General features: G+C 41.2%; 1 protein-coding gene across 1 annotated transcript in view; it reads left to right on the top strand.

Moving 5' to 3' along the window:
* The window catches only part of ush2a (Usher syndrome 2A (autosomal recessive, mild)), a 744,800-nt gene that overhangs the window by 603,012 nt on the left and 128,651 nt on the right, over positions 1 to 13,137 (top strand). Inside the window, exons 55-57 of the mRNA XM_067989549.1 lie at positions 1,409 to 1,418; positions 2,684 to 2,894; positions 5,798 to 5,995. Coding sequence (XP_067845650.1) covers positions 1,409 to 1,418; positions 2,684 to 2,894; positions 5,798 to 5,995 — 419 coding nt within the window. The remainder of the gene's footprint in view (positions 1 to 1,408; positions 1,419 to 2,683; positions 2,895 to 5,797; positions 5,996 to 13,137) is intronic.

Here is a 13,137-nt window from a genome sequence, read left to right on the forward strand (position 1 = left end):
CAACTCTTTCTTTATTACTATTACTGATTTGCAAAGGTATTTTTATCCACTAACACATATGCAAGAAGAGCATTGTCACCATGAAACAAATACTCAGATTCATGATTTAACTTGGTTTCCTAACACTGGTCCAAGGGTGGAAATGGGAAGACTAGCATTCTTAGTGACATAAACAAAAATATCCTTCACACAGTGCAAATGATAACAGAATGAAGTTATTTGATCTAGTCTCAGTTCAGGTGGTGTTCAGTTTTCTGTTCAGTCTCAGGATTTATAATCTCAGTGGAATCCCTCAACTTTGTAATCAATCCCTGCTACCAATTATTCCATATTGATAGAATGCAAATTATCAGATTTCGCTTTAAATAAATATCCCATCTTAATATTTATAAGAATATATTGGCTGCTGACAAATGAAGTGATGTTGTTTTGCCACAATCTGATGGCTCCAAATATGATCACAGCATTCTTATAAATATTCATAACCAGTGCTTATTACCAATCAATAACACACGTTACACAGAATTATAAAACATTTATAAGCTACTTTTAGTTCAAGTACTGAGAAGATTACTGAAATGCTACATGTTATATTGGTTTAATAACTCTAAACATGTCAATCATTTATAGCAATCCTGTCACATTGTTATTAAACTGGAATTTTCAAACCATAGAGAAATTAATAATTTCATCAGAAGAATTTTCTAGAGAAGACAATCAAAATCATATTTGTGAGCTAAAATGAAATAACGGTAAGTTTGTTATGAACTGAGGAGCACTGCCTGAGGAGGCTGCACATCTCCAGACTGGCTGTCACAGACCTGTGCAGACTCCTGCAGCAAGGCCCAATGGGCCAGGTAATCAGGCTTTACTCATGGCAGTGCAAAGTCACCACCAGCCTTCTTTGCCTTGGGGTCCTTCCAGGCTTCAACAGGTGATATTTTTCACATCAGTCAGTCTGCAGTCCATATATGCATAAAACAGTTCACTAATGCCTTCTTTGCCGGGGCCATCAACTACATTGGCTTCCCTGTGGACGCCAGCAGTCAGAATGAAAGGGCTTCCCACGAATGCAGAATGTCATAGATTGCACAAATGTAGCCATCAGGGCACAGCCACCCGCTCCGCCCACTGCTTACCTGAAAACTGTTGCCAGTAAAAATCCCCACTAAAGTATTCCCAAGAGGAGTTTAGTCCAGCTCCCTGAGTATCATAAGTATCAGAGGATTTATTGTATATGGTATGAATTCATAGTAAACAATGGATGAACTTGGCCAGAGGTTCTGGTGACTTGTAATTTGCAAACACCGCTCTCGATTTCCTTTTCCATTGACTTCAAGCTAACTGAGAGAGACTCAGAATTTTTTAATTCGAAAGGAAAATTTTAGGCAAACATAAAACAAAATAGGAGGAATACAGTGTTTAAGCAGAGATCAAAAGTAAAAACATTAATGTTAGACATTTTAGATAAGAACAGGAAATACTGGAAATGCATGGCAGTAAATCAGCATCTGAAAGAGGTTAACATTTGGATGTGCGTCTTCATCCCTATTTAAGCTTTGATGAAGGCTTCTACCCAAGATGTTAGTTCCTTTTTCAGATGCTGACTGACCTGAGGTCTCACTTCAAATCTTTCATGTTCAAGAGCGGAGAATATGAGGGGGGCAAATTAACAAAAGGGAGGAAGAAAAAAATTAAACTAGAATAAAAAAACACTCCAAGCTACTGTTTCTAAAATAAGAAAACAAATCACATTAGTCCTGCAAATAAGTCCATATGAAATTCAGGCCTTTTGTTGAGAAATCATGAAGGGCCAAGATCCAGATTGCAGGACACCACCTGGATGAAAAGAGTAAAAGAGGAGTTAATATATATCAGAAAGTAATATTAGGTAACAGCAAACTTTGATTTTAAAAGTCCAGGGCCTAGAAATTAGTCTGGACCCTTTTTCGGGCCCAAACATAGTACCGCGTGTCCAGTGCACGCTCGAGCCAAGGGGTCCGAGGATCGATGGATGCGCCTCCACAGGAAGCTCGCCCATGTAAAAATATTGATGTCAGGCCACCAGTAGCCCTCAAGTAAGTCCAGGGGGCAGGCAGGATTGGAGTGGGCTACTGGGGAGGGGGTAATTGCGACTCCTTTGGAGTTGGGGAGCACTTCTGTTCCTTCCGGCTCCACTGGATGGGTTTAACAAAAAAAAAGTTTTTAAATTACTTGGCGTTGGCAGCCGTGGGGGTCACTGAATAATCAGTGTTGGGCCTGCCCCACTCATCGGCAACTAATTTCTCAATGGGGTTTTTCAACAGGTGTTATGCCCCTAATTTACAAATTTAAGGGGCCCAACACCTGTTTTAGATGTGCTCCCGCGACGCCCAAAGAAAGGACCCCACGAATTTAGCAGTGGGACCAACACCTGCGCAGATTGGGCACAGGCCGTACCACTGCTAAATTGGTATGCAGTCTGACAGTCAACACTGATATATTAGCCCTGTTATACAGGTGCAACTTTTACACTCTCCTAATTTATTCAGCGTCAAGACTCTGTTTCCCTTTAATACAAAACACCAAAGATTGACCTGTTTTTGTGGAAATTGTATTCTTTGAAATTATATCATTTCATATCTGCATATTGCTGCACCACCAGATTGTCATATTGACAAGTTTAACATTTCTAACCCAATAGAGAGACTGTGGTACCAGTACTCTTTGCCCACTATCCCAGGCAGCAGGAGCATATTGCAACAGGTGTGATTTCAACCCCAATACTCATATTTGCACTTGGTCAGAAGGATTGGAAGTTGCAACTGCACTGAATGACGAGACGAGTGAAAAGCTTTGCTTTTGGCCAGAGGAGATCATTAACACAGGAGGTCCCAGCAGATATACATTTACAGGTAACTGCAAAAGTGTATTACTTATTTTCCGTCAAATGCTTTTAATTTATATACTTAGAATTTATTTCATAGAACAGGATGTAATTATCTTTCATTTTGCTTTTTGCGTTATTCCTCTCCACCAGAAAACAAAAGTTTTAAAATCTCAAGGCCTTGTTGTGCATAAAGACAAAGTGTTCAGGTTGTCACTTTACTAGAAGTTGCTAATGTGATACGCATGAACATATCTCACAGTGTTTATTAATGGGCTTAACTGCAATGGGCTGCTCTATAGATAGCACTAATATGACATGTTAATACATAAGGAATCAATGCAAATCTCATGCACTTGCTATTTAGAACTCAATATAGTGCAGTATTATTGGTTTGATTGAGAAGTTCTGCTTGGTTCCAAATTTGTAATTTATTCTGACAGCATTCTAGCATGACCTTTACGAACATTGTATACAGTCCACAACAGAACTGTTTACACTGTAAAACTCTGCAAACAATAGGGAGGACATAGCAGCTTTGTCAGGCCATCGGAAATTAAATATATTCTGTTGTAGGATTGTGTGGTGCAGTGAGTTAGCACACTGTACTTTCACCTCTGGGACTTGGGATTTGCATCCAGCCCAGACGGGTCTCTGTCTCTTTGTATAATTGCTGCCTGCTGTTGAGTTTATGTTTGTCTGAATTCTGATTTAACAGACTCTGGTACTGTTGTGTGGCTTCTTATGAGAATCTAAGCTTACTGATAATATTTTCATCTGCAGCCTACTGCTGCTATTTATGTTAAAGAAGCAAGACAAAGTGCTCTTTTTCTTTTTACCTTTTTACATCAATGACTGTTCTGTTACAGACACAGATTTCTCCATTTATTCGTCTTACTGACACAATAGTGAGGCAGTGAGGCCCTGCCTGGTCACCAAAAGGATGCATCACATGACATTGCAGAAAGTATTCACCAGTCTCTGACCACAATAATCCCAGTGGGAAACTAGGAAAATCAACACAAACAATATTTTGAAAGTTCCTTTTTGTGTAGGAAATGCAAATTGTAGTTATTCCACTCGCAAGGTCTTTGTTGCCTGCTGGTGATTTCATGCCTTCCTTGGGTTAGCTTCCTCAGTCATAGAATAAACTATATAGTGCTGTCCCTCAAATACCTTAGATTTATAAGCCATCAAGAGACTTTATATACATTGATTGTATTCATCTACAATTATAAATATAGGACAACACTTAACTAGGAGAATGCTGCATCTAAAATAAGCTAAGAGTGTTTGCAAAACATAGCCCAGGGTGAGATTGCTACAGAGTTAAGAGTGAAGATCATGTGGTTTGTCAATGTTATCTCAACACCAAGATACGTTATGTCCTTAAAATACAATCCGACCTGCTTTTTCCTTTATGTTATACACAGGTCAGGCTTGTAGAGTTGCTTATATCCTACATAAGTCAACATATCTTTTTGGCAAGGCAGATAAACATTGATGACGGTATCCTGCAGTCTAATCACATGATATGATTTGATTTGAATTGATATTGTAACATGTAAGGATAAATTCAGCGTTCTCACACTTCCAACGGGGAGCTACATTCAAAGCAAGAGTGGATCAAAGAATTAGCGCAACAATGCCTTATCTCTGACACGTATTATCTTTGAGTGTAGCTCTCCACTGGGAGCTCCGCAGCGCTGAATTTACCCAATACTTTGAACTTTAATGGTATCAAGTTTCATTTCATTGTCTTTATAGAGAAGCATATTATATGATATTAATACATCAAGGAGTTCAGATAATATTACAGTCCAGCAGCGCTAAGATCAGCTCCTTCCAATATGTTAGTCTGCATATAAAGACATATTTATTGTGCTTTTTTTTACTAAAATCTAGCAGCAAGTTCCTCGACACAAATCACCAAAATAACTCAAACTGCAGTACTCTTGTAGTATGTCATTCAGTGCAGTGAATGGACTTTCATTTCACTTAATTTTATGGTAAATGAAGTGGTATGTTTTTCTCTGTTCAGTTTTTTGGTGAAAAAGTAGCTATGAGGTCACATTTACTTTTTTGCTAAAAATAATGAATCAAGGAAGCCATACCCCAGCATGAGTTGTATATATTATAACACTAACACTGACAAATTAACTCTCAGAATGCCGTCAATGCAGTCTCTTGTTGGGGCGCAATTGAGCCTCTGGTTTCATTCATTAAACACCATTACTTCCTGTTTTGAGACTGGAAAGTTGCACCAAAGGTTAAACTGACCCATGTTGAAATTGGCAAACATGTCGATCTCTAGAACTCTAAGCTACATTTGGCTGAAAAATCAGCTTTCTAGACAGTTATCAGCCATTCAGAAGCTCATTTTTATAATAGGGGTTGCACCTCCAAAATGGATGAGGGACAAAAGGTTCTTAAACTGCTTAAAGAAGTCATAACATTTAGAATGGGCTTTATTAGTTAAGAATAAAATTTAAAATGTAAAGTTGAAATTTAAAAAAAGTAGAAGAGACAGTGACTCGGGATGAGAAGTAAAAGGGGAAACAGAAGACTGGGTAATTGTATATATATTTTTAAGTTTAGAATCATTATAGGTGTTTACTTTGTAGCACTAGGTTAATATTACTGTGATAAAGTTGTTTGTAACAGCTGAGCAGCTAATGTATGTAACATTCTGGTTTGTTTCAAAGTAAAGTGTATATACACATTGAAAAACTTTAAAAAATGGTTGGCCCAGGGAGCACTGAATTTTCTGAAGCTACCAACAGTCTAGGGGTTAAGATACTAGTGTAAAATTTGTCAGTAATGCATTTGATTATTACTGGTTTCCTTGCAAGAGGAACATGTATGTCTGATTGACAGATGTGGATCACAAGATGTCTGACCTTAAATTTTCTTTGAACTTTTTTGCTGCAGATACTAATTTAGATCCATATGTTACATATAAGTACAGAGTAGCTGCTTGGAATAGTTATGGACGGGGTTTTAGTAACATCAGCGCAGCTACCACTGAACAAGATGTGCCTCAGGGTGTGGATCCACCTAAGTGGAGCAAAGTGGACAACAGGAAAGATATGATCTTGCTGAACTGGAAAGCTCCTGCACAACCGAATGGTAAAGTAATAAATAAAGTAGCTTATTTATTAGGCCTTTTTTGATAGAACACATCCTGCACTAATACTGTATGAGAATTAATTAATTCTGAGCTCTGCTTAAATCAAATAGCCATTTACAATTACCTTCTAATATAATAAATAGGTAAATTAAAAAAAATATATAGATATTGCAGTGCTTTCAGTCTTGGTCCAAACATGGACAAAAGAGTTGAATTCCAGAGGTGAGGTGAGAGTGACTGCCCTTGACATCAAGGCAGCATTTGACTGAGTGTGGCACCAAGGAGCCCTAGTAAAATTGAACTCAATGGGAATCAGGGGGAAAACTCTCCAGTGGCTGGAGTCATACCTAGCACAAAGGAAGATGGTAGTGGTTGTTGGAGGCCAATCATCTTAGCCCCAGGACATTGCTGCATGAGTTCCTCAGGGCAGAGTCCTTGGCCCAACCATCTTCAGCTGCTTCATCAATGACTTTCCTCCATCATAAGTTCAGAAATGGGGATGTTCGCTGATGTTTGCACAGTGTTCAGTTCCATTCACAACCCCTCAGATAGTAAAGCAGTCCGTGCCCGTATGCAGCAAGACCTGGACAACATCCAGGCTTGGGCTCATAAGTGGCAAGTAACATTCGCGTCAGACAAGTGTCAGGCAATGACCATCTACAACAAGAGAGAGTCTAATCACCTCCCCTTGACATTCAACAGCAATATCATCGCCAAATCCCCCACCTTCAACATCCTGGGGGTCACCATTGAGCAGAAACTTAACTGGACCAGCCATATAAATACTGTGGCTACAAGAGCAGGTCAGAGGCTGGGTATTCTGCGGCGAGTGACTCACCTCCTGACTCCCCAAAGCCTTTCCACCATCTACAAGGCACAAGTCAGGAGTGTGATGGAATGCTCTCCACTTGCCTGGATGAGTGCAGCTCCAACAACACTTAAGAAGCTCAACATCATCCAGGACGAAGCAGCCTGCTTGATTGGCACCCCATCCACCACCCTAAACATTTACTCCCTTCACCACCGGCGCACCGTGGCTGCAATGTGTACCATCCACAGGATGCGCTGCAGCAACTCGCCAAGGCTTCCTTGACAGCACCTCCCAAACCCATGACCTCTACTACCTAGAACGACAAGGGCAGCAGGCACCTGGGAACAACATAACCTGCACGTTCCCCTCCAAGTCAGACACCATCCCGACTTGGAAATATATTGCCATTCCTTCATCGTCACTGGGTCAAAATCCTGGAACTCCCTACCTAACAGCACTGTCGGAGAACCTTCACCACACGGACTGCAGCAGTTCAAGAAGGCAGCTCACCACCACCTTTTCAAAGGCAATTGGGAATGGGCAATAAATGCTGGCCTTGTCAGCGACGCCCACATCCCATGAATGAATTAAAAAAAAGTTGAAATTGCAAAGCAAAAATTGCACTGGTAAAATAATTTTTTCACTTGAGGTGTTGCGTCCACACTTCAGGAACTAGGCCCCTAATGTCTTGAACATTGTGTAGATCAACATTGCGTGCACCTGAGCCAGTCCTGTACTAAAAACATTATACGGATTTAACTGAAAGGTGTATGTTTTAAAAAGAGCTGATCACCCGTCTGCCTCCATGAAGTGTTTAATATAAGCATGTTATAGATTAAAACTGGTAGCTGTGTTAAAAGTATCACTTGTAGCAATGTTACATCTCATAGCTATGTTCAAGGTATCTCTAGAATTCCCAGAACCTGTGTTAAGGATATCGCATTGAAGTTATTAAGTTAAGTGTGTTGGGCTCTTATCTTCCCAAAAAGTTAGAAAATACTTAATGAGGTTACAAAAATAGTAACATTTTAATGAGAGGTTTTAAACTTAAATTGTCCCTTATTCCAAATATCCTCATGCCTTTGGAGGATGTTTAAAATACAGTTTATCAATGTTTATTCCCTTTTATAAATCTATACTGTCATCATATACGTATTATATAAGAATGTAATTTGGCCATCAGTACTTGTCCACTAACTGGCTTATGGGGGATATGGGCAAATGGGTATAGAGATGGTTGGAGGGCATAAAGCAAGGAGTAGGTGTAAAAGGAATGTTATTGGACTGGAAAGATGTGGTGAATGGTGTACCATGGGGATCTTATTTGCTATATACATAAATGAACTAGAGTTAGGAATTGAGGGAACAATATTAAAATTTGCTGATAGGCACCAAATTTGGGAGCTATGGCAAGTTGTGACAAGAATTGTGGAAGATAGCAGATAAGCCACAAGATGGGCAGATGGGTGGCAGATGCAGTTGAATGTAAAAACAGTGTATTGTTTCGAGCACCTGACTCTGAAAGATAGGAAAGATATAAAAACAATGAAAAAATTGCAGTGTCAATTTATTAGGATGTTACCAGGAATGAAAGGTTACAATTATGAAGAGAGATTTGAGAAATTAGGGCTTTTTTTTCAATAGAGCTGAGAAGGTTAAGAGATGACCTGATAGAGATCTTCAATGCTATGAAAGATTACAATAAGGTAAATAGTGATAGATTATTTCCATTGGTCAGTGGAACAGTAGCAAGAGGGCACAAATATAAGAAAATCAAAAAAAATTGAGTCGGTTCAAAAAAGATTACACAGATGGTGGGTAGTACGTCAAATCCTCAGTCACAAACAACAAACAACTGCATTGATATAACACCTTTAACATAGAAAAAAGCCCCATGGCATTTCACCAACAAATCTACTGCTAATCAGACAAAATTGGACACTGAGCCAAAGATGGAGATATTCAGAGGGATGCCCAAAAGTTTGCTCGAACAGGTGAGTTTTATGCAGAGCCTTAAAGGATTGGCAAAGAGGTTTAGGGAGGGAATTCCAAAGCAAGGGTCCTAGGCAACTGAAGGCACAGCAACTACTATAGGGCAAAGGGAGAGGGAGGATGCACAAGAGGCCAGAGTCAAAGGAATAGAAGGTTCTGGGGAGTTTGTAGGGCTTGAGGAAGTAACAGAAATAGAGAGGGGCAAGGCCATGAAGGGATTTGAACACGAGGATGACAATTTTAAATTGGAGGCATTGGAGGACAAGAAGCCAATGTAGATCAGCAAGGACAGGATTAATAGATGAGTAGAACATGGGATAGAATACGGGCAGCAGAGTTTTGGATGAGCTGAAGTTTGCAGAGCGTGGAGGACGGGAGGCTGGCCAGGAGAGCATTGAAATAGTTGAGTCTGGAGGTGAAAAAAGCATGAATGAGAGTTTCAGCAGCAGATGGGATTAGGCAGGGGTAATGTTACGGTAGTGGAAGTAGGCAGTCTTTGTAACGGAGATGATATGGGGTCAGAAACTCAGCTTGGAATTGAATAGGTTGCAAACAGTCTTCCTCAACCTAAGACAATGGAGGGGAATAAAATTGATGGCAAAGTTATGGAGTTTGTGGTGGAGGCTGAAGATGATAGCCTTGGACTTTCCAATGTTTAACTGGAGGAAATTCCAGCTCATCCAAGAATGGATGTTGGACAAGCAGCCTACAGAAGATACTCTGGGACCATTTGATAGGTAAGAGTGGAACCAAGCGAGGGTAGTCCCATTGAGCTGGACATTAAAGAAGAGCCATTGGAGGAGGATGGTATGGTCGATCGTGTCAAAGGTTGCAGAGAGGCCAAAGAGGACGAGGAGACAGAATGCACCAGTCAAAGTGGACGACCTTTATGACTATCATTTGGGCAGTTTCATTGCTGTGGCAGGGGTGGAAACCTGATTAGAGAGATTCAAATATGGAGTTGTGGAAAAAAATGGGCATGGATTTGGGAGGTGACAACACATTCAAGGACTTTGCAAAGAAAAAAGAGTTTGGAGACGGGCGGTAGATTGCAAGGACAGTGCGGACGAGGGTGGATTTTTTGTGAAGTGGGGCTGGTAACAGCTTTTTAGAAAGGAAGAAGGACAGTACCTGAGGGGGGAAAACCATTTACAATGTCAGCTAGCATGGGAGCCAGAGAGAGAAGTTAGGTGGTCAGCAGTTTAGTGACAATGGTGTCATGGGAGCAGGAGTCGTATCTTGTGGACAAGATGAGATAGGAGAGGACATGAAGGGGGAAACTGGAGAAGAACACAGGATCAGGGTTAGGGCATGAGGGGAGGGGGACTAGAGAATGGTTGGCTTGGCGAGCAAGGGTAAGGGGGAGAAATCAACAGAGGCAGCTGAATGGATGGTGACAAAGAAGTCCATAAGCTCCTCGCACTTGTTATTGGAGGTGAGGCTGGAGGAGGCAGGGGAGAGGGGTTTAAGGAGATGGTTGGTAGTAGAGAAAAGATGCCACCGGTTGTCTTTACTCTCCAGGATGATTCTTGAGTAGTGGGTGGCTTTGGCTGAGGAGATTGAGGCTTAGTAGTGCTTAATGTGATGCGGCATGATCTAGTGATGGAAGGCTACACCAGTTGTGTTCCCAATATGCTCAAGTCTGTGCCTCTTGGCCTTGAGGGAGAGAAGATGGGGGCCATACCAGGGAAATGATTGGGATGAGAGAAAGTAAAGATTATTGTGGGGATAAGGGCATCAAAGGTGGAGGAAGTGGATGAGCAGATTGAAAGTTGTAGCAGTTTTGTGGTGAATGGAAGGCCAAAGGCTTGGCAATTGTATGTTTGAAATTGCAGTTGTAAATGACTTGGGGGCAAGTCTGTTGTTGAAGCAGAGTTCATAGACTCTTTTTAAAGGCAATTAGATAGTTGTTTGAAAAAGAAGCATATTAGAGGATATGGGGAATGAGCAGGAGAGTGGGACTAGACTAGGTGGCTCATGTGGAGAGAAATGCTGGTAGAGATTTGATGAGCCAAATGATCTGTTTTGTGCTGTGATATTCTATGATTCTAACTCTCCTAGTCTAGCATCCAGCTACATAGTGACTGCTTCTTATGTCATTTGTTCTATAACCTTGCCTGGCAGTTTATTTTGATTAATGATTATCCTTTGAATAAACAGTTCTTCCTGTTTTAAAATAATTTTTCACTATTTAAATTTAAATATACAACTTCTGATCATACTATCCTAACTTACCTTTGAGTAATGGGCCGGAAATTGCTTTACAAAGAATGGTGAGCTCATCAGCATTACCGTTGTTAGTGGCCAAATGAAAGAGCAAGTTCCGGCATTCACACATGTGCAGACAAAAGCGGAAATCTGGAACTTGCTCTTCCTGGTTGCCGGCAATCTGTCAGCTTCACCTTAAAGGGATATCGCCAGCTACAATCAACGGACCAGCGCCAACTTGCTCATCTGCCCAGCTGGAAAGTAACTAATATCACCACAAAACAGGTGCACTTAAAAATACTAGGTCTAAATTAAGTTTTAACAGCGTGTTAAGTTTGCATTCGTCCTGCATTTTCCACCAGCTGGGGAGCCCCGATCTCTTAAAGAGAAGATGTCTCTTAAAACCTCTTAAAGGTAACCGGTAGTCTGCTGTCTGCACGGAGTCTGAATGGAGATCAAACATCGCACACGTAAAACACAGGTGCAAGTCCCGTCCCTATGTTTATAAACTGATGAGTTATGTTAAAACATTGAATAAAAGTTGCGCACTTCTAAATCCCACATCCTCCAAACTGCATGCCGGACCTCACCAATCTGCCGATCTGAGTTTGTACCAGGTCTGCGACACCAAGGTTCTCTGCTGATGCAGTAGAGGCTTTGGTGCAAGAGGTGGACAGAAGGAGGGACATCCTATATCCACGGTGGGGATAGGGGGGCAAGAGGCCCCCCCAGACATATGCCCAAAAGGCAGTGGGAGGCAGTGGAGGACAAAATCAATGCCAGATGCACGAACATGGATGCAGTGCAGGAAGAAGTTCCATGCTTTGACACGAGTGGTCAAAGTGAGTGAGGTCAACTGTCAAGTGGCGTCTCCTACCAACTGCACCACGCACTGCACCCCCGCCATCACCCACATACCAACAAATTCTTTTCATAGGTACTCAACTCTGCCAATCAGATACTTCCTCTCACCCTTACACATTACCACTGTTGAAAGCCGCCCATCTACAACTCACAGGCCACACACACCGGCAGCTATTCAACCATGACAGGTGCATCACCCAGACACATATCTCGCTTTCTTGCAGGAGAAGGTGGCGCATATCAAAAGGCAGCAAGTGGCAATGGCATTTAGCCCCTTGTGTCTGTTCCGCCATTCAATGAGATCATGGTGGACCTGTGACCTAAGTCCATATACCCGCCTTAGCCCCATATCCCTTAATACCTTTGGTTCACAGAAACCTACCAATCTCAGATTTAAATTCACAATTGAGCTAGCATCAGCTGCCGTTTACAGAAGAACATTCCAAACTTCTACCACCCTTTGCGTGTAGAAGCATTTCCTAACTTCACTCCTGCACATCCTGGCTCTAAATGTTAGGCTATGTCCCTGCGTCCTAGTATTCAAATATAGGAGACCTCCAAAAACAGTTACAAATGCATCAGCCAGCAGCCAAAAGCAATAATCCAGCAACTAACCTGTAAATCATGCATATTCCCTTTAAATAGCGCTGATGGGGGGTCCTCCAGGCACTCTAAAACATGTTCAGATGATCGTGGTTAAGACAGTGCTTTAAGTTCCAAAATGGTGTCTATCACTTTAAATCAGCGTTGCATAATGATTGTATCCATTTTCTCCTTACTTTACATGCAGCCGGTGTTCGTTATTTGCACTTGCGCTAATGCCTATACCAAGATGGCGTCTGGCGCATGTCACGCTAGAAACGTGCATGCGCAGCTAAGATACCATCTTGGTGCTTCAAGAGGCCATGTAGCACCGAAACAATGGGCGCTAGACAGACTAATTTCTAGCCCACGGAGTCTTATTACTACTTATTTTAATAGTTTTTGGTCATTAAAATTCTGTTTTAAAAATTAAAAAAACTTCTTTTTTACTTTTTCCTTCTGTCTCTTTTATTCGATTATTTCTTACCCTATTTTTTTTTGCTGCCTATAACTGTTTTTACAAATGATTTTAGTGTTGTACCTTTCACTTCCTGGATTTTACATTGCAGCTTGCAGTAACTTTTCATACCTTGTCAAAAATGCTGCAATCTGGTTGGTTGAAAGGAGAGAGTGATCCTCTCGCTTCTTCCATGGGTCCTAGCTTCACTGGAGCTAATGCTGGGC

This window comes from Heptranchias perlo, chromosome 8 (assembly GCF_035084215.1).
Source record: "Heptranchias perlo isolate sHepPer1 chromosome 8, sHepPer1.hap1, whole genome shotgun sequence".
Lineage (NCBI taxonomy): Eukaryota > Metazoa > Chordata > Chondrichthyes > Hexanchiformes > Hexanchidae > Heptranchias > Heptranchias perlo.